Source organism: Chaetodon auriga, chromosome 9 (assembly GCF_051107435.1).
Source record: "Chaetodon auriga isolate fChaAug3 chromosome 9, fChaAug3.hap1, whole genome shotgun sequence".
NCBI classification, from domain to species: domain Eukaryota; kingdom Metazoa; phylum Chordata; class Actinopteri; order Chaetodontiformes; family Chaetodontidae; genus Chaetodon; species Chaetodon auriga.
In genome coordinates this window covers 15,610,101-15,633,089 of record NC_135082.1, presented here as the reverse complement: position 1 = coordinate 15,633,089, position 22,989 = coordinate 15,610,101, and the positions used below count along the sequence as shown (strand labels likewise).

At 42.7% G+C, this 22,989-nt stretch overlaps 1 protein-coding gene across 1 annotated transcript in view; it reads left to right on the top strand.

The window, feature by feature from the left end:
• Positions 1-22,989, top strand: part of dock2 (dedicator of cytokinesis 2) — a 95,235-nt gene that overhangs the window by 19,093 nt on the left and 53,153 nt on the right. Inside the window, exons 22-25 of the mRNA XM_076738720.1 lie at positions 1,660-1,768; positions 2,240-2,310; positions 4,219-4,325; positions 20,388-20,530. Of these exons, the coding sequence (XP_076594835.1) occupies positions 1,660-1,768; positions 2,240-2,310; positions 4,219-4,325; positions 20,388-20,530 (430 nt within the window). The remainder of the gene's footprint in view (positions 1-1,659; positions 1,769-2,239; positions 2,311-4,218; positions 4,326-20,387; positions 20,531-22,989) is intronic.

Genomic DNA, 22,989 nt, shown 5'->3' with positions numbered 1-22,989 from the left:
TACTGCATTCATGGGGCATATTTTAGTGTAGTGTACATATGCAGTATCTGTGACAACCTGGTGTTATCACACCAACTCTGACCCTGACACATCTAGACATCATCTCTCTACACACCCACCCACACACACATCATGCACAGACAGGGCGGTCGGATTAAGCAGGACAATGCGTCTGTAATCATAACTGTACTCTGCAAAGAGCCCAGTGATAATACCTCTGTGTGTTACTGCCTAATCCCTCCCCCCAAATGCTAAATTTGCGATGTGCCACATGCTAATCCTTCCCTCCAGCACTCATAACTTCTATTGTAATTAACAACTGCACAGCTCCACTGAATCACACAGAGATAGTGAGGAGAGTGGGAAAGGAAAGGGGTGGAGAGATGGATGAGAGAAAGGTTTGCCAGGGGTGGAGAAAGTAGAAGTGAAGGGATGGCAGAGGAATGCGAGGGTGTTTTGTGTGTGATGTGAATAGCAGCAATGAAGATAACCCAGTTGCTGTTGTTGTTTTTTTTTAAGTCAGAGGAGGATTGTTACAATCACAGCAGGCAATGCTTTTCAATGTTTCGTTTCAACTTGTCAACATAATACTGCTTTAGTTTACTGCGTCACTATAATGCATTGAATTACAAGTATGTACTGTTAGCTCTTATGCGCCTTTGGAGTCATGGTCACAGCTTCATATGTGAAAATGAAATATTGACTTTAGAGTTGAAGTGCAATACACCACCGCAATACTGATTGCTTTTTCAAGTATATTATTGAGAGAAAATGTGAGGGACTGCAGCCAATTCAGCTGATGCCTCATTTCCATAAACACACAACAATTTAGGTGTAATTCCACTGGTTTCCAGATTACTTTGAGTTAAGGCGAAGAGAGCCGGCACTGTTTCAATGAAGATAACCTCTGAAACGTTATAATTTCCAACTTGGAAATCAATTTAAACGCTGATGAAAAACAACTACTGCGGAATGAGTAACATCCCAGTGGAGGGGAGAAATGACAGAATGGTTAAAAGCTGCAAGATAAGGACGAGTCAATACAGAGCAAGGCTGCCACACCCATAACCTCCCCTGTTTATTAGAGGCGGAGCTGCCGTAACTACATGCTTCAGGAACAGATAAACAGCCTAACTTCCCATGTGAGATGCGAGAATCATGTCATGGACTCACATGTGGTTCAAGTGATGGAGGTGCCAGATGGTTAAAAGGTTGTGAGCAGAGGAAGCAAGCATATAAAGACATATTGTGAATTAAACCCTGAATGAACTGTCTATACACGTCGGTCCACCAAGGTTAAATCTTTCACTCAGTAATCTGTCCACATATCTGTTGCACAGAAAAAAATGTAAACAGGGCTCTTTCGATCTGTATTTACATCCAACTTGAGCTTCTTGTCAGCTATCCTTGTTTTGACCCTTTGTCTCTTATCCTGTCTCTCTCCACGCCACTCCCACGCTCATTATTCACCCCCCTGTTGTTTGTCTCATCTTTCAATTCCTTTCTTAATCTGTTTTGCCTCCTTCATGCTTCCCTCCATCTCCTTTTGCTAATCATGTCACGTCATGTTCTCTGACGTCCCGCTCGTGCTTTCTCCCTTTCTGCCCCCCTCTGTTTCTCCCCGTTGCATTTCCATTAATTTCCTCCTGCCACCCCTAGGCTGTACGAGGGGAAGGAGCAGGCGGAGTTTGAGGAGTCACTGAGGAGGCTTTTCGAGTCCATCAACAGCCTGATGAGAACAGACTTCACCACCACGCTGCTGCTCAGGGTAATCACGCACGCTCACCCTGCATCCACACTTCACCACCTTGTGCTCCTCTTTACATTATTCTCATGTTTATCCTCACCTCCTTTCCACCTTTCCTGCTTCTTCTTCTTACATTTTCCTGTCGGAGTCTCTCATCTTCCCGCTGCTCCTCATGCTCCAACTTCTCTAATGTGATCTTTCTGATCTGCTACTGATGACATCGCGATGCTGCTGTTTAATGTCTTCCCTCTTATTCTCACTGTTTACACCAGCAGACCAACAAACAGGTTGAGTCACAAGAAGTTAGACAGACAGACAAGTGGCCCTGTGAAAAATAAAACTGGTCTTTTTTCACACTTGTGATGAGAGCCTGTTCAATGGCAAAGTCACCTTCTCTTAACCAACAACTTCCACAGACTTTCAAGGCAGTAATTTAAAGGTGTTTACTGGTGGTGTGTGTGTGTGTGTGTGTGTGTGTGTTTGTGCGATCAGGTTGCTGCTCTGAAGTACCTGCCAACAGTCCTGCATGATGTTGAGAAAGTGTTTGATGCCAAACTCCTCAGGTAAGCTTACCTTTTAAAGACGCACACATGCACGCACACACACACACGCGCACACACACACACACTCTAGCTCCTTATCTTTAGTCTCATTCAGGGACACTGACAGAGAGGATATATGGGAGCTTTCAGCTAAGCCCAAGTTTTTCTCCTGGCTTTGTTCAGTGACCCCCATCCTTCTGTCACCTGCACATTCCATCCGGGATCGAGCCTTACGTTCTTTATCAGGTGATAAAAATCTCATCAAATTGACATATACAGAAGGACACACGCTCAAACACACTCGGCACTTCCTCCGTGTGCCCCTGAGTGAATCGACAATTTCAGCGAAACCATCAAACAAAACCCATTTGAACCTCTTCTCTTAGGCTTAATCTCAGCCTCCTGAAAAGCAGAACAACTGGAAATGGCTTGGTTAACCTCTCTTTGACCCAGAATCAAACTTACAACTTCGCGTTTAGCCCAGGAAATGACCTCAGCCTATACTTCACTAAACTAGAGATTTCAAGCACTTTATGTGTTCTCTAACAATTGTGCAACCAAAAATGGGATCCATGGTCTTTGTATGATATGATGAAGATGAGGTTATCTTGACTTTCGGCACAATTTCAAACGCCCTTGTCCTCATAATGTCTCTTTTCACCTCTCTGTGACCTTTGTGTACATTTGTGTGCACATATATGTGTTTATTGATTATCCTCAGCTGCTGCTCATCCCTTCAGTGGCTTGATGTCTACACAGCATCACAAAGGTGCTACTGCTAACGCCAGACACTCAAGCAAATAACATGCATGCACAGGCAGAGAGGTGATGCATCGAGTTAAAAATCAGGGCGCATATTCTCACTTCCTGTGGATTGTTTTCTCTTTCTCTCTCCTCCGCACACGGTCACTGGCCCTCGTAGTCTGTCTTCTCCACTTCTTTACGCACACAAACATAACCGAGCCATCTAAACTTGAAAGTAAGGTCCCCATAGCATTCCTGATCAGAATTGCCTCAGGCAGAGTTTGCAAAAGCAAGCTGTGTGAATTACAATCACTGGGCATGAGGTGGACATCAAAGCTTTGTCTCATCTTTGTTATAGTCACATTCCTTGTAAACTCACCTGTGGTGTGATCCTCAGAGTGGTACAAGCACATACATAGTTATGCATGTTTTTTGTTTGCTCTTTGTGTCCTTTGCATGTCCATGAGAGAATAGGCTGACATTTTGGGTTTTAATTAAATTCAGCTCAGATGATTAGTGGGCCTGATAAGTCTGCACTGACCCTCTGTACCCCAGCGTGTCCCCGTGCCAGCTTACGCACATCAAAAGACACACAAACCTTTTTTTGTTGTATTTAGGACCAGAGGTGGTGCATTTCATTCTTTCATACCATTACTGAAAGTGCTTCTGCAACCTGTGTGGCATAATTTAAGCAGACGAAGTGAGAGACATACAAATGGAGACAGAGGGTCTGCCATGCGCTGGGCATTCAATCTTTTTAAGTGGCATCAGGGCTTGCAACCAGCCTGTTTAATTATTCTAAAATTGAATTTGGGGTGGGGGATGACTCAAACCTGTGTCTTCATTAAAGCGTGTTTAGGCTTTGGCTCATTTGTTTTCATGCAGCACTGCTCTGCCCATATCTATGCTGCACAGCCATTGCTTTTAGAGATTGCATATTTTATGACCTTAAAGAAGAGATGTTTCAAGGTTGATATACTAAGATATGGTCATGTTCTTTTAACCAATTATGGACATGGTGGAAACAAATAGAGCCAGGAGATTTGTTTGTTAAAATTCAAAACACGTACAATATATAATGATTGTTGAATTTTATCGTGCTTATGTTCCGTAAACAAACCTGTTGCTCTTCCCTTACAACCTTGCTGATTATTTATTCCACTGCCGATTGCTCTCTCTCTCCAGTCAGTTGCTGCACGACTTTTATTCCTGCATTCCCCCTGAGAAACTCCAGAAGCAGAAGGTGGCCTCCATGACTGAAATCGTCAGCAGCCAGCTCTTCCAGAGACAAGGTTTGTCAACCAGTGGCTGACTTAACAGCTGTGTGTAGAACCAATCACAGATGTGCACAGCACCAAGCAACTACCACCTCATTCTGTGTGAAATCCAACAGAGCATTAGTTGCTTCTCACTTAAAGGTTGAGATCACATTTAAAGGTCTATTATACAGTGAGTGATTCCAGCCCAGCAGCAGGACTGGGCAGACAGCTGTTCACACTGTACTTCATGACCAGTAAGGGAGTGTGCTGTGCTTTAAAGGTTTTATCTCTATACGCCACAGTGGATAAAAGTGTGCTGCTAATACTGTAAGGGTAATGTTCCATTCCCTGTGGGGCAATCCAGTAAAGCACTTTGGATAAAAGCATCAGCCAAATGGTGAAAGGACACACTGGTGTTAATGTATTAATGTTTTACTTGGTTTACTGCAATGTACACACATTCAGGCCAGGTCAATTTACTTTATATAGAATAAACCTAACTTTACGTGTTATATAATTTCATCACAATATTCTTACCTTATTCATTTGTTATTGGATTAAAAAGAATATATATATTGGCTCCTTCAGCTAGCATTTCAATAAAGATGACGTGGGTATTTGAGTCACTATTCCTCTTGGGCTATTTTCTATTGAGCTGAAGGAAGTAATATTTGATGTTGATGCTGTAACACCCAATTTCGACGCTGCTTTGTTCACCACTGACATTACAATCAGTGCAATTGTCCCTAGTCAGATGCCATCTTATTAAAATCAGAACAAGTAGCACCTATTAATGTACTCCACTGATGGTGAAGGTCACTTCCTTCCACCTTAAACAGTCCTGAGGCTAAAATAACAGACAGATATTTGTTAGTCATTGGCAATATCTGATGGTTTTCTTTTATCTTTGTGGTATTGGCATTCTCTCTCCGCCCAGACAGAAGATGTCCATGAACATCATTGCAAGCAGAAAATGAATACACCATTCACGCATCAGTAGGTGTTGGTGGTGAATACAGAGAAAGTGTTATCCATATTAATGTCACAGGTGATGGCTGCCGTCTGCCAAAGGAGGATAAGTAATATCAGCTGATGTTTGAAGCAGATAAGACAGAAAGTGTTTTCATAAAACTGCGTTTTCACTGTCATTAATGTGTCACTTGTCACAACGTCCCCATTCTACTTTTAAGGGATTTTCACTAGATTTGGCATAATTGCCAGGGACACATGAGTTTGTCATACCTTTTAAAGTGCACTACACATCAGTCCACCCCCTACCTCTGTTCAGCTCTATTATGTCTGTCTAATTTGCTTGTAGTGGGCTGATAAGTGGTGGTTTCCCCTGCACAGGAACACATGGTGACAGATAGAGTGGGCTAATGTTGTGCTGCTATATAATACAGACTCGATAAGGGGGTCCGTAATCGGACCGCTGCAGTACAAACAGAACAATTTGAAGTAGACTCTGGGCGATTGTCGTGAACCAAATTTGGTTTGAGATAGAAAGGCGATGTGATGGGATACATGCTGGGCTGTGCGGGACAGTTTCAATCACATCATGGACATTGCTCCCTGTGTGCATGAATGCATTCTCATAGGCAACCAGCAAAAACATTTGTACGTATTTATTTCAGAGTCATCGAGGACACTATATCTGGGTGTGAGTGCATCTGTGCATTCATCGTTTGTGCAGCGGTGCATGCTAAATGGGTGTGTGCACTGCCTTGAATGTTGTTTTTGCCCAGTGTAGCACTGGGTCTGCTCATTAGTCAGTCGCTGCCAGCCAAGTCAGTAGCTACGGTCCTTTGGTATTGATCCTTACTCAGATGATTGATTCCCCAGAGGGCGAGACGACAGGCTCGGCCCTCTGGCCAGCTGTCAACACGCACTCTGTCACCACAAGAGGAAGAGGACAGGGCAGAAAGCGACGAAAGTAACAGGAGAGTGAGCGATAGAGAGCAGGCTAAAGAGAAAAAAACAATCAAAGGAATGTAGGGCATCATGCCAAAATGCTATATATCAATTTTGGCAAACAGACCTCTGAAGTATCACTCAATATGTGAAAACCAGATGATTGTCCACCAACTATTACTAATTATTTTTAGCTCCAATCGTAGCCCATGAAGTGTTTTAGATTCATGCCAAGAGGTTCATGCCATTTTACGTGTTTGTCATTTTTGAAATGGTGGAAGTCTCTTTTTGGAGTAAAACTTTTCAAATGCAAAAATGATGGAGGTGGAGTCAGGCAGAGGTAACGGAGACGCCGCGGAGAAAAGAACAAACAGAGAAGGAAAGCATGGAAACCAGAAAAATAGGAGAGTTTATTTGCAAAAGAGGGCCGCTGAAAGAGGAGAAGGGAAGAATCTTTATGAAAAAAAAAAAGGAATTGAAAGGAAAAGAGGGATGACATGATGATTGGTAAATGTGGGGCAGAGGCAGAGGGATACGTAAAAGGGGTGGGAAAGATGGATGACAGAGGAGTGGGGAAGAGACAAAGGCGGGTTGAAAAAGAAGGAACAAGGGATTTGAGACAGATAAAGAGAGGAGAGAACAGGTGTATGGTGGCGCTGGGAGAATAGTTTGGGGAGAGTGAAAAAATAAGAGCCTGTGAGAGAACGAGAGAGAGACTGGCCATGTTTTGCTATTAAATAGTCTGGAAGTGATTAAAGTTTCAGGCCTGCTCAATCTATCGGCGAACCTGCATGCTGTTGCCCCTCCTCTGCTCTCTTCTCTCCATCCTCCGGCATGGTGCTTATTTATTTATTCGTTCATTTATACATCGGTCCATTCCATCTCGATCCGTGCCACACCAAATGAGGGCTGACACTCAGTCTAATTGAGATGCATTTTAGCATGGGGATGCTAATCAAAGGGCTTGTATGCTAGGGTGTCATTCGCCCAGGAGGCTGAAATATGCAGCAGAGCTAAATTATATATTTATAATAGCTAATGGCCCCCGGTGTCCTATCACTGCACTGCAATACATATTTTATAACCCCTACCTGTCTGTCTGACTGTCTGTCTGAGTGGGCCCGCCAAACTCACCCTCCAGAGAAAAATGCCAAGCCACTGACAGCAAAGGAGAGGTTGGATGATGGAAGGGGATGGTGTGTGTGTGTCAGTGTGAGACAGGAGATCACTTGCTTGCTCATGTTTGACAAAGAGAAAATGAACGATCTCAGGGATCATTATGTTTGGTTTTTACTGGCTAAATAATCGCTGAGTTCATTAGCTTTTATTTTAGATAGCAAACGACAGATTAAAAAATCAATAATGCAGACATCTGGGTGGTAATTGGGTAATAAAAGCACCAACTGCAATGCAACCATAATGTGTTGTCACCATTCCCTATTTTTTATTTTATTTACCTGGAGGTTCATAATGAGCAGCACATTTGCTTCCGCTCCAATTCTAGAAGATTTTCCGAGCTGTCCTCATTGCAAGAGGGCATTGTTTACTGCAAACTAGATTGGTCAGCATCTTCTTTCAGCAGGATTAAAATCTGTATGAAAATAATTCATCTTCACCTTTGGATGTATGCGTATATTTTTGCAAAAATCAGTGAATACGAGACAATGACAAGTCCTTTACTAACATTTTTGTATAAGATTGTTTTTCTTGTGGTTATTCAGTAGGAAAGCAGTTGCTATTTTTGTAATGAGGTCCTGTCACATAGTCACATGGTTTTTCTGTAACCCTGGTTTGAAATGTGTGTGCGCATGTCTGTGTGTGTGTGTGTGTGTGTGTGCATGTCTGTGTTTGTGTCCAACTTGCTGATTTTGCCTGTCCATGTGCTTGGCTTTCTCATGACTGGTTGCATCCATGGGCAGTGTTTGAAGGGATTGGATTTTTTTCCTCTTGCTCAAAAATACTCCTCTGATTTATTCAGCATACGCTCCTGGGATTAAGAATCTTGGCAAGCGCACACTGAATGCACACACAAACACACACAATGCACCCATACGCACAGTGGCACACATGCACAGATACACATGTGCATCCTGCCATACGGGTTAATCTGGTTTTGAGACAAAATTAAATTTACGAGGCGCATTATGGCTCAATTTAGGCAAATTATAATGCCGTCAGGCAATCACTGTGACAGATTGAGAGCATCAACGCTGATAAAGGGGGAAAAAAAGGACAAGAGATCAGGGAGAGCAAAGAGCGGAGGGACAGAGGGATGTGTCTGTCATTTTGTTTGCCCACTCATTTCCCAAAGCTGGTCAAAGTCCCTGATTCAATCCACTAACCCTCTGTATTTTCTCAGCCAGGATGCCATTTCCCCTCCTCCATCTGTACAGCTGAAGAAAAGACAGCAGTCATGTCACTCATCTTGTAGTACATATTAAACAGATTAAAGGAAACCCCTTATGTTTTAGTGCCATCCTCATGATTAAGATTAATGGTTACAGCTAGTATCTCTATGACATGACGTAAAAATAACCCATAAAATCAGAAAAGCTGCCTCTGCACTCAGTTTTTTTTGTCATTCATATCAGCCCATATAGACAGCAGCAATCTCATTACTTAAATTGCTTGCTCTTTACTGCGGCGCATTATACAGTATTGTTGACATTGTTCACACTCATGTCTATATTACCCCGGCTGTGATTACTTAACAGATGCATGTCAGTGCTTGATGAATATGGATGAGTGATGTCCTGTACAGTTATTATCATCAGGATTTAATCAGCGCTGAGTGATCTCGGTTGTCTGCACATTCTCTACCAATCAGCATTAGCGACAGGTCACTTTGGGCCCCAGTTATAATGATACTGAATGTGATTTTCTGTTTGGCTTCTAAGAGGGCTTTCAACGACTCAGATATTACCAAGGAACCAATTAACCATTAAACTTCTTTATCCCATGTGGTCTATTACTAACATAAGGCTGTATTAGCATCATATTTTCACTAAATCTCATGTGAAAAGCCAGTGTTTTTAAAATTATGGTATGTGATATATGTGTGAGGGTTACCCTGAGGCCAGGCAAGTGTTTGCATGCGCCACAAGGGGCCTGCATTTATTGTTATATATTTCTCCTGGCCTTTCTCAAAGCAGCTGGTTGAGCTGTGATTTCAAGGCTGTCAGCTCTTCTGCTGCTCAGGGTGTGTGCATGTGTCTGTGTGTTACGGGTTACTTGGTGGTCCAGTCAGCCCCCATGTGCCCATATGCCATTTCCCCAAGTTATGTAGACATATTAAGAGACAGACATGTGAATCATAAAAAAACATAATTGTCATATGGCTGCTGTGTCCCCTCAGGCTGTCCCAGAAGTGCTTTCTGTTGTGCTCCACTCTGCTCCGAGTGCACCACGGCATCTTTATTTACTGCATTTCTCTTCTCTTCTCTTCTCTTCTCTTCTCTTCTCTTCTCTTCTCTTCTCTTCTCTTCTCGTTTTCTTCTTTCTTATCTTCCTCTTCTCATCTTCTTGTCTTCTTCTGTTTTGTTCTGTTCTGTTCTGTTCTCTTCTTCTTCTCTTCTGCTTTCTTTCCTCCTGCCGTGTCTAACTCTAACATATTATTTTATGCTGTTACATTACATTAGCTTTTTGTTACATCACACTAATGTTCACGTCACGCCTTACAGTGACTACATTGAGTTCATGCTCACAAACACCAGGCAAAAACTCCCTGCCACAACCCGTCAGAGAGTTATGAATGTAACTTGGGCACAAGAAGTAAGTGACTGTGTTAATATGTGCCTGTGTCTTTGACAGCAGAGGAACCATCTGCCACAAATGACGTTTGACTGTTGTTATAGAGGCCGTGCTTACTGTAGAGCTGTGGGTTGATCGTTCCACAAGGTTAATGAGCGAGAGAAAGAGTGGTAGTTTCTGTCATTCATTCAGAGTCTGCAGAGGCTGCAGTTTGGGAGGCTATGGCTGAAACTCGGGAAGAGGAATGGATGGGACTAATGGAGCAAAGTGAACTGAGTTTAATCATTTTGGGAAATGCCTCTGTCTCACACTCACACACCTCCCCTCTCATTGATATTCTGATCCATGCTTTTGTCTATGGGTTAATTTTGTTGAAAACTGAATGTAGACAAGGACAGTAGAGGGACACAACGATCAGTGTATCAACACACTTACCAATTAATTAATTTGGTTCGGATGTGAGACAGGAGAAACTTGCTAGGCGCTGTCATTAGCCAGCTGTCCTCTGCACAGCTAAGCTGCACCTTTCTTTTAGGTTACAACAAAATATCATTTCTGGGACTGTTAAAACTTAATGATCCCCGTTGGGATGCTGGGTCACTGTAGCAGCAGCGCCAACAGTTGAAGTGGATGGCATTGAAGATATTATGACAAACCATTTCAACACTTCATCAAATTGGAGCTCGTATAAAGAATAAGTGATTTACAGATTGAGCATATGTATCACAACTGTGCTCATCCTATTATCCAGTCTGAACAAATGCAAAGCAGGATTTGAATCCTGAAATCAGATATAAGCTTAAGCAGAGCCAGTAGCTTCTTGATATATTACTCCCCTATTAGAGGACACTGGGAATAAGGCTGCCCATCAATCAAAGCAGAGGGATGGTTCACTGTGAGGCATTCATCTATCATTGATCTCCCTCGGTTAAATTGAACAAAAATGCTGGTGCAACTAACTCTACCAACAGACTAATTGATCAATCAATTTAACAGTCACATGGAAGACGGAGCAGAGGAGGAAGGCAGCGATGAGGGGTAGCAATTAGTGGGTGACTCATAGACGGTGACTAAGACAGGTGGAAAGAAAGAGAAAGATCATTTACGGGCTGTTTGAAGCACAGGGTGAAATAAATAAAAGCTGCAGCTAGAAGCACTCAAGGGATTATATGAACAGTAACAACAGTATCTCATACTGCCTCTGCTTCAGTGGGAAACATGGCAAGCATGTGCAGGTCTGTACGAGCTAACAAGCAAAAATCATCACATACATGGGGTTATACTTCTATGTTATTCCTATTTCTCTTTATAGTTCTTATAACAAGAAAGTTCTAGTATTTCTGGTCTATTTCTTGTGTGTTTCTACGTGTACTTGGTAGAAGAAAAGCAATCAGCAGCACCCTTTACTGGGATTGTGTTTACTTTGGTTTTTCAGACAGTGTTTGTTCAGTGCCAGATCTTATCAACATCACTGCAAAAATCACAGTGAAAAATGCACTTTCAGGCATCATAACTACCGTGTATCACCATCATTCAGTAGTGCACTCTTTCATATGAAAGTTATTGGCCCTCACTTTGGGGAGAGCACTCCTTCACGCAGGCGAGACAATTTTATGTATTTCTGTGAAAAAATATTACGCCACTAAACCATTTTGTGACAGCTTTCTTGCTTTTACAAATCACACATGTCGAGTATATTTTACCACCGCACCAAATCCAACCAGCGATTTAAAAAAAGAGAGACGTGAGGACAGACAGGCACAACCTAAATACCAACAGAGGAAATGTAGGGCTTTAAATTTCTAATGGGGCTCAATGATGGAGCAAGGGAAAAAGTGAGAAAGGAGGGAGGAAGACAAATGAAGGATGGAGGGAGAGTGGATGAGAGGAGACACCCACAGTGACACGGAGAGATGAAAAACCTGCTGAGAGAGACATTCAGTCATCACCAAGCGGGACAGTTGGCGTGGTCCCAACCCCTCTCAACTCAGAAGATTTACTCGTCGTTGCGCTTCCAAACCTCCTCATTATCATCTTTTCTATCACTCCGTCTTCCTGAAAGCAAGACACGACGACCAAAGAGAGGAGGGAGAGGGAGGAATGGATAGAAAGGGGAAGACACCTCTGATTTACATGCCTCTTGGAAACCGAGATTGCATCTCATTATCATGTGCTATAGTTTATTGTGTTTGGCTGTCAAATGAAAAAAATGGAACAGAGAAAAGATGAGCTGGCTGCTGAGCCATCAAAGCTGCGTTCTGTGTGGTGGCCTGCCAGCACTGGTGGCCGTCTGCTCTCGCAAACTTGGTAACCCAAACACATAAACACACTCTTGCACAGGCAAAAAAAAACCAAAACCAAAAAACATTCCAGCTCGCACACATCGAATAGCGGTGAGGCACCAAATCGGACGCAAAAGAGGACAATTCACACTTGGGTACACTGACACACATTGGTATTAATAATCAAAAGGAGATTACAGCTAGAATAAATAGCCATTTCCAATTGAATATAGATGAGTACTTGAAGCTCTGTTGGTGTGTGTATTTCTGTTTCTTTGAACAAGTGTGTATATCTGCACATTGTGAAAGCTAGATGAGAAGAAGTTAAAATGCATCCCAATGTTTGCCCCAAGACCTCAATTTCCATTTGCCTGCCAGTGCCTCTTGGCGAAGCTTTCTTCCACAGCATGGCTGAATTGATTTACCGCATTGTTGCACCGCGGGCTAAAACGCATAACATGCAGCTAAATCACACAGGCGAGTGGAACATGGCAACACAGGTGTGCACGAGGAAGTGCAACTATTGGTGCATTCACCAATGTTAATTTAAGTCACAAGTGTGTGTGTGTGTGTGTGTGTTTTTGCGAACGTGTTTTACTCATGTTGTGGGGACTTGTCTTCCTTAGAAGGACAAAACGCAAGTCCCCATAATGTAAATCATTACATTGTAATGTGGAGACTTGGCTTGAGGTCAAGGTAAGGGTTAGGCAAGTAGTGGTTGTGGATATGGTCAGGCTAAGTCTCCAGGAAGTGAATGTAAGTCTGTGTAATGCCTCCGAAAAGGACAGAAACACGGCTACGTGTGTGTTTGTGTGTGTGTGTTTCTGTCAAATTACATCTTCTCCATTACAAAATAGCTCGTAATTTGTCTGTTTATTTTTTCTGTGTCATATCAAACCTCTTCAAATATGAGTTAAAAGCAACAGCTGCATCCGTTGAAATGCCTTCTTGCTCTCTCTTTTCCTCCGCTACCTTTTGCACAGTTCCTCCACTTCTTCATCCTCCCCCCACCCCCCTCTCAGCCAGCGCCTCTTTTTAGGCTCCTTCGTTGCAGAGTAGCCGCCAGCAACCTCCACCAAAGAGACTTCTGCAAAAAATGGTTTAAGGTTATAGGATTAGGGCCATGACTGGGGTTAGACTCTGGCAATCCTACCGAAGGATGCTGGATTTGTATGCAACCCAAGAGGAAGTTCTGTCTGAGAAGCTCAAGGCAGAGCAGATTTAGACCACGCAGCACATGTAGTACTGTTCTATACTCACTGAGAGGACAGAAGCTTGAGAAGAAGCTTACGACTCGAAACTGGTGATTGGTTGCATCAGTTAATAGGTAACAAATTACTGATATTATTGAAAGTTTGCGGTGAAACAGATTTTACCTGAAATGCTGAATTGGAGAAGCAGAATTATGGCAGACAGAACAGTAAGATGACATGACAGATATGGGAATTGAGAGGAAAGGTGTCAAAGGACACGCAGACGCATCAGCAGACAGAAAATAAACAAGATGGAAAACAACCGGCGAAAGATTGAGTTGGAGAAATGGAGATTGCATTATACATAGAGGACCAGGGAGCACGAAGAATACAAATAGCAGATGAAGACAGTGAGAGACACATGAGAGGTAAAAACAGCCGCCAGGAGGAGTGAGGGGAGGATATGCTGGCGCTTCAGATTGCATGAGGGAGCTAGATTTACAAGTTTTTTGCATTCAAGCTGATGGCACACGAAACATTCTCCAACAAACACAGATGTTTGTTTGGTATACCATGGCTGTCTGTCCTTGTTTGGAATTGTTGAGAGAAGTTTGGTTAGATTTAATCTGTGTTCGGCCGTTTGATGAAGTTTGGTCACTTTGCCATGTTTGCCAACAGACATTTGCACTAACAGTACATTTGCTCTATTGTGTGACTAACCTTAACTAAAAAAGTACAGTGTCCAGCTATTACTGAAGACTGTAGGCAGCTTCTTAGGTTTCTGGAACAGTGTTTCTTATTGTTAAAGGATTATCTTATCAAGACTTATATTTATTCTTATTTCTGACGTACCAACGTGTTTCACAATTCAAAGTGTCTGTCAGTCGCTCCCTTGAAATACAGTCCCTGTAATTTATATTTTGATGTCCAACAGCCTGTAAAACTCCTCCAGTGCGACTTGAGAGAGGATCATCTCTCTCATCTTTGTTAAAGCTCCAGTTCATGACAGAGATGAAAAACTCTTTGAGGTCATTTTTGAAGGCAACTGTTTGCTTCAGTTTGGTCAGCTGCTTGGATGTGTTTGGTCAAAAGCATAAGTTTAAAAGCACACTCTGCTAACATTAGAAGGTTCCCTTTTGTTGAATAGCATTTGATTGGTCTGCCATGGGCTTTAAGGACCCAACAGATGTAGCATGAAGTGGAATTCATCAGCAAGAAACTGCTTTTCACTGTGATTACAAACGTCCCTCTAGCTCAAATAAGGGCAAATTTAGACAGATAGTTAAACCACTCAGCCAATGTGATAGTACTCTTAAGGTTTATTTTGACTCAGACAAGAAATAAAATCCTATTAAAATGACCTCAGGTGGCTCCACTTGCAGTATGTACTCTTGCAATACCTGTTAAGAGACATCCACTGCGTCTGGTGATACAGTGTGAAGAGACATTGTTTGTTCTTTAAAACTTTCTCTTTTGTGTGCCAGGAAGTTTTTATTCTGCCTGTTGATATAAACACATATTTTTTGCACAGAGAGAGAGGACGGTCAGTCACAGTGCATCACTCCAGGGCAAGTGTTACTTGAAATAGCAGTCAATTCAAATGTCCTCTTATAGAATGACCTGGGAGCTGCACACCATTGTAGCTGATGTTCTTACAAGACTGAAAGCCCGGAGGACCATGCTGTAGTTCAAAGAAGTCTCCGAGAAAGCTACCATTCAGGCTGAAGCAGCAGATATTAGCATTCCTGATGTTATTCCTGGCCAGGCAGGGCGCTAAGAAATACCTGCAAAGTTAAAAGCCCTGTTCCGCATCGGAGACTGAAGACTATCAGCCACAGAGTCTGGGGGAGCATTACCAAAGCAGCCTGTACTTCATCATTTTTGATGCTCATATTTAGGAGCTCCAGAGGCATTTTGAAGGGAAGGGGAAGCTGAGTAAAATCAAAACATTCAATACACACCCTCGCAGATCTGTCAAAGTAGGATGCTGGAGATGAACAAGCTATTAGGGTGTTCTTGGCTTTCTTTAAGTTCTCTGAATTTTAAGATGAGAAGCAGCTGCTGACTGCACTAAAGGTGTTTCACTCTGCAAATAAAACCTCCCGGAAGAGTGCAGGTTATATAGAGAGTGATCAAAAAGCAGAGCGCTCTGGTTGTTTTTCCATCACTATTCAAATTGATGAAAATATATACTGAAAGAATACACTATACGGTGTCAGCAGTCCCTGAAGAGAGGTCGACCCGAGTCAAGCAGATTGTGACACTGTGGGAAATTAATAGTCTATAGCTCAGTACATAAAATCTGAGTGCGCCTGGTACCTGAAAGTACTGCTGAAAGTTTTCTTTGTTTAGTGTAGAACAAAATTAAGTTTCAATTTCTGTTTGGAGTTTTTTTGGTCTCTATTATGCTCCATCTCTAACTCGTTCTGCCTCTTCTTGTTTGTCTCCCCTGATTCTTTCAGCCAAGGCAGCACTTTGTGTGGCTGAGACAGATCAAGGCTACCTCGAGACAAATTACATACCAACAAAAAACGGCAACATGCTGTAATATTCAAAAAACATGATCATTTTTCTCATATTGCACATTGCTTTAGGGCCTCTCTTCACCCTCTGTCTGAAAAGCTCCTTTCTCTGGAAGGCCCTGCTTCTTAAAGCATAGTCTCCTCTGATTGGTCAGCACTCTGTTAGGCTTCTCACCTGAGTAATTTGTTTGGACCCAAAGATACAGACCAGAGACAAAGAGATAACAATGAATACAATTTATTTTAAACACAAAAGGTGAAACAACAAAAAACACACACATAAGGAGTGGATGACAAATAACAAAAGGCGCACTCAAAAGGAGTGGGAGAGGAACTAAGGGAGCTCTGATGAAGCGGGTTTGAGGCAAGGCACGCGCTGAAGCGGTAGGAAAACACTGAAACACAAAAGCACACAATAAGAGGCAGTCCAAAAACATGTTAGCATTAGCATCTCACAAAGAGAGGAGATAGTGTAGCATAGTGCTCACAATGAGACAAACAAAGACACCACCCGGCAACAGGTAGGAGAGAGTCCTCCCCTTTTATCCTGTGTCTTAATCATGGTCATGCGCATCAGGTGTGCACCTGAGGAGGCCGAGCTGGCCAGGTGTAGAGACGCACCCAGCTAGACAGACAGGGGAAAACAGGCAGACAACACATAACACAGTGAGAAGGAAGAGGAGACACACTGATAGAAAAACAGGTCTGTAGGATGCCCAGTGGGCCGCTAACGCTGCTGCTTTTTATGGTCAGAGCGAGCCAGCTGCTGGGTGGTCATCAAGGCTACACAATGTTGCCAAGCAAATGAGTCCCTGCAGCTTGACCACCACCAACATCCGACTTATTACTTTCATTATTTAGTTGGCTTCAAATTGAGGTCTGGTCGCAATAAACTGTTTATTCACTGAGTTAAATGTGAAAACATTGAGAGAGGAGCAAGAGGGAGGCTCTGGCATCAGAAAGGCAGCAGGTGGAAAACAGCGTGTAGAGCCACAATATTTTTGACCGAACCAGAGTTAGTGGTAGGTGGAACAGTGGGAAGACTAACAAAGATGATTTTGGTGGGTTTTATTCTCTGTCACGTTTGAATGAAGTGTGTTTATGATCAAGGTAAATTTACCGGTTCTGTAAATGAAGTCTGGTGGGTTGAAGAGAGTAAAATAGTGGATGTTTCTGGTTAAACAAAAAGGATCTTTAACACAAAGGTATATCTGTGAGAGGACTCTTTATTGTCACACACTTAGAATAACAATCCGAGCCTGTCAGTGACAAAAACAAGCACTTTTAGTGGACGCATACTTTGATGGGCACAGTTGCCCACATGGATTATGCTGCTGTCTCTGCAGCCTGTGGTGTGCTGCTGGCTGAGGCGATCTACTGGACCACCTCCAAAACCTTTTGTACCTATTAATCATTCAGACACCAAAATAGGGCCTGGGTTTAAAAATGCCACGGTTTCTTTTAACTGTCAATATTACGACATTAATCACTGGCACGGACTGTGTGAGTAGCTGCATTAGTCAAGCAAAGTTCAGTGGGCTAACCTACAAAATAAAACAACATAAAACATGGAAAAACTTCCAGCCTCCAAATTTGAAGTCGGGTCACAGAAAGCCAGTGTTAATCCATCCTAGCGCTTGTACTGGTACTGGCCCTCCTTTACAAAGCAGTTCAGGAATATCAGATACACACACAATTTTCCAGTGTTGTGGGGACATTTCTGAAAATACCGTCTTGACATCCTCAGATGATAGGAGTAGATGAAGACTGTGGGATGCAGCCAACAACTGAAATTTTGCTCGTACCTCTGACATCTTCCTGTTATCAGAGCTGATGTTAGCGAGGACATATTGGGAGAGTTACCTAGGTGGGAGATATATATGGAGGTGGTGCTAATCCCCTTAGTCGTCAGATGAGGAGGCAAATGTGACTGACATTTTGGAACATGCATCTTCTAAAAAGTAGAGCAAGCAAAAAGGCGAGAAGTTGGTCTTTTTCATATTTTTGCGATCTCCAGACACACCGGGCACACATTTTTGAAAAAGTGTATTTTGCATAATATGTGACCTCTAACGTTCCAAATGTGACAAACTAGTCAAGGTGCAGTAATGTTATGCATAGAGCTTCAGTAAATTTATTCTTCCATCTTCCTGCATACACATAGGGTCAGGGTAGGTATAGACCTTGAAACTTGTTATCGTGGTTATTCTTTCATTACGCCTGGCTCCTGACACAAACAAAAAGCACACAGCGTATCATACAACAGGATACCCTCTCAACCACCCCACCTGCTCTCTGTTCGGCTTTCTCTCCCCTGAACATGTTGCACCTTCAAAATATCAGCTGGTTTTGTTTCTCGGATCAATAGAAATATAGATGCAGGTGGCTTTGGGGTCATTTCACCAGGGAATGGTGTTCTCCAGAGGTTTAATGGTACATCCAGCCCCTGGAAGGCAGATGGATTAATTCCCGAGCTTGCACACACAACAATACTACAAAACACTCATTGTTTTCTCTATGTGAAAGGACAAAAGATGATGAGTTTCTGCTTCGATGGATTAAACAGATTTAGCACGGTTTCTACTCAAACACAAAGCTTGCAGCATTGAAAACACCATCGTCTGTCGCTGTAAAGGACATAGCCTGGAAGCCGCGCTGTGTCATTTTCATTCTGACTAAAGGACATTTTTATTTGAATAGTTGTACATTATGCATTATGTTAAATAGGCCGCGATACTACTTGTGTTTGCCATCCAGTCTTTCCCAGCATCTCACCTAGACACCCCCCGAACTCCCCCAGTCGGACCTCCTCTACCTGTAAAGGCCACTCCCCCGTCTCCTCCCGCCCTCCATTTCTCTGAGTCACTGAGGGCATTCAGGGCCTCATGCATATCCCCCCCTCTGCATGTTTGTGTGATGGAGTGAGTGTTGTGATGACGATCCACTCAGCAGGCGTGTAGGCTTGGCTCAGTTAATAATGGAGCTAACGAGCATCAGCCCAAATGAGCTTTTAATGGGCTTCGTCTACCTGCGGCTACAAGAGAGGGATGGGTTGGATGAAGCGTGTCTGTGTGTCTCTCTCTGTGTGTGTGGAGGTCATGCTAGACAAGTGGAAAAAATTGATTAAATCATATGTCATATATACATATTTGGAATAATAACACATCTTTTATACCCAACGTTGAGGGTTTATTTTAATCAGTTAACTACAGCCTTGGACTGTAGTTCAGCACGACATCTTAAGAGAAACATCAGTCATTTACTGAGCAGGTAGCACGATTAGCCCTGCATGTTTTCAACCTCACGAGAAGCCATAGTTTTCTCTTTGTGCTAGTTTGCCATGAAAATAACCTTAAATCATGTTAAGTTGGAAGTATTTTTTGATTGCAGCTGAGAGCAGGGACTGCTTTTAAAGGTTGTTATATTAAGGATTTTGGGGGACATCAAATAAAAACATTCATCAGTGTGAAAGCTTCAGAAAAAGTGAAGAAAAGAATCCATCCTTGAATATTTTTACACTAGAAGTCAAGGAATGGTAATATTTACTGCTTTAGGAAAGGTGCTAAAGCCTCACACACGTTCTTTAATTTACCCAGCTCTACCTTGACTTCACTTTCCGCTGCAGTACTTTTTCCACAGTCCGTCTGTGATTTCCTATAATTCATGGAGTGACTTTGGACAACCCCCAGAGAAGAGCTCTGACCACTTAACATCCATAAAGAATTTATAGAGCGGTTAAGCGCAAGGTGTAAGTAGTATAAAAATATAACTGATGCCTTCAAGTACAGTAGGCTCAACTATGTATATTTTAGCATTAATCAAATCGTTTTTTCATTTTAGCGTTCTTCACTTTGACTTACTCTTTTATTGATGTCAGCACTGATGATGCATTGCATGTGTGAGCAAATTAACACATCAATTAACTGCAGATTAGGATCAATCAAAGAGACACGAAGAGAAAACATGAGATCACGGTGGCTGTGTGGCTGACAGCAGCAGACACGAAACTGTAAATACACATTTGATCGATATCCCTCCGTTTTTGCACACGGGGGTTAGGGTTGAATTTCTTCTTCAGGGTGCGGCGGCATCATCACTCATGGCCGTGTGGGCACAGCTGTCTCCACAGGTGCTGAGCCAATTGATGTGAGAGTCTGGGTTTTAGGTTTTGAAGGGTTTTTCAGAAAGGAATCATTAAAGAAACATTAAAGTAAATCTTGATGTTTTATGAGACTTGATGTTTAAACTTTTGAAAGCACTCTTATCTTTTAGGGCCTAAAAGAAGTAAATAACACATCACTCTTGCATACACTGTCTCCCACTATCCAGTTTGTCTTACTGACTGTGTGTGTGTGTGTGTGTGTGTGTGTGTGTGTATTTATTATTGTGCTTCTGCTTATAAAACCTGTCACCACTTGTGGTTTTGTTTCTTCACAGAGTGCCGTGATGTGTTGTTACCCATGATGCTGCGGGAGCTGAGCGGGGCACTCTCCACTATGGCTGACGGCCCTCATGATGAGAGGAGAAATAGCCTGGAGCTGCTCAACAACATCCTGGAGGTCCTCAGCAGGGACAATGTGGTGAGACACGCAGCTGTCTTTGTCGTGAAGAACACACAATGCCCCATTCACGCTTCGCATTAAACTGCGTTGTGGCTGATTGTTTCAAAGTAGACGGTGGAGGACACATCCAAAATGCACACTTGGATATGGTTAGGGTACAATAGCTACATTAAGTGTAGTGTTCACAAGGGCAGCCTGGTCGATGCTGTTGCATAGTATGACAAACTATCACAGCTTCTATTGAGGCTAGAGGCAAGATATGTCTTTCTCTCTGTATATTGTTATTTCATTTCTTTTATTTAGCTTTTGTAGCTTTACCCACTCTACAAATATCAGTCCCAATCATCTGTACCTTCTCACACCAGCTGTACAGCTGTATGGTTGCATAATCAAATGTCAGTGGGAAACAAAATCAGCGCCTAAGTGGTCACTTGAGCACACCCACTCACCCCAATGCCAGGAACAAGCAGCAACAACACCACTTTAGACTTCACCTAGACACGATCTGCACTTATCATGTGATGAACAAGTCTGGTAAAAATAAAAACGGCCCAATAACAAAGATAATAAGCAGTAGATGCTTCCAGCTGAGGCAGACCGATCAGGAGAAACTCAAGAGTGACAGAACTGTCGAGTATCATTTGCTCTGAAATGACACAATGCTACCTTCTAACAAAGCATTATTATTGGGAAACTGTTGTGTAAAGATTATCCAGCCCATGAATTATAAGACGTTCCCTTTGTTTTTTAGCATCACTGGATGAATTAGAACGAACTCTGCCCCCTAAGTAAAACTCCCAAAGAGTAAATATACTTAAGCTGTTTTGTCTTCAGTCATCCAGTCATGTAATGAAGCAGACCTTGACCAATTACAATCTAATTGATTTTGTTTCACGCGTGTTGCTGCATGCTAGTCTGTTGAAAGCCCCCGAACTAAACACCTTTAATACGCACGCACAGAACAAATACATCACCAGTATCCAGCCGAGGGCTTTTTAATTGCTCCTGCAAGTTGTTGACAGCCTGCTGAGTCTTTCAAGTGAAGGTATGGCTTTTTTCAGCTCTCTTTATTTGGATAACACTAATGAAGCATGAGCCAAGGGAAGAGATACAGCGAGAGAACTAATAAATGGAGTGAAGTGAATTTGATGAGATGAATTTGTGTCAGTTGGGGTATAAAAACGAAAGCAGGCGGCGGCAGAGTGTTCAAAGGACATGACGGGTACAAACACAATCACGCAGACTACAAAAGCAGCGATGCACAGCCTCGTGCAGGTTTTCTAGCAAAATGCATGAGGACAAAAATCTGCTATTGGAGAACGTTTAAGTGTCAGTATTAGCTACAGAAGTCTACAAACACGCAATCACACTGCTGTTTAGTCCTTGCACTAAAAAAAATAAAGACACAGTCAGAGTGAGTGCTGGCTCTGATATTCCACTCTGAATATAATGTACTTATTCAAGTACAAACATTGCATTCAAAGGAAAATACGCGCACACACACACACACCCACACACACTTCATTGTCTAGTTTATGCGTGTTCATACACTCCACATAGTATAGTTAAAAAAGAACCTTGACTGCAACCCCGCTGCATCGTTTCCTTATGCTGCACAGCTTTTTGTACAACCCAGACGCTGTTGTTTGCCAGTGAAAAGCCTTTCTTCCAAACACACACAGACGTGTTACTTGGCCAAACAAGCAAACTATGAAGGATTAGTTTTTGAAATTTTCAGGGAAAAAAAATGAACAAGGGGCGAGAAGGCCAGAGAAATGAAAAGTGCTCATGGCCGCGCAGGGCGGATGAGTGAATGGAAAGGCGGGAGGGAGAGTTAACAGTTAAACAGATGGAGGTGGAAATGTTTGTTTCATAGACAATAAGGTGGAGGGATTTTACAAGACTACAATACAGGGAGCTGGAGAGATGACAGTCTGAAATTGGATGAAGGGAGCAAGAAAACAGATGGAGAGGAGGAAGGAAGAGGTGATGGCAGACGGTCTCACCTCCTCGCCCTCCCGTCCTCTTCTCCTTTGTTTTTCACCCTCATCTCTCTTTTCCTCACTCTGGGTGGTACCTGATTAAGTTGTCACGCCACAGATGTCTGCGGACTAGAAAGAGAGTCAGACAAAGAGAGACGGAGACAGAAGAGAAAGACAGACGCTCCTGTCTGTGGGAGAGTTTGTGTTGAATTTGTACGTATTTTTGTGTAACTTTTTTGTGTGCGTCTGTGATAAAGGGAGGATACTAACAGAGCGAGACAGAACGACGAGGCTCACCAGAGCTTTTTTTTTTTTTCTTTCCCCTTCCCCCAAAACAATGTTATCTGTTTTTTGTTTTTTATATCATGTTGCCAGTAGAGATGATAAACCAGTCTGGCTACAGTTTGGAATAAATGAACAGAGGATCCACTTCCACATGTTTGTGTTCTGCAGGAGAGCGAGAGAGAGCACTGTGTCTCATCTCCTCACTTCCTG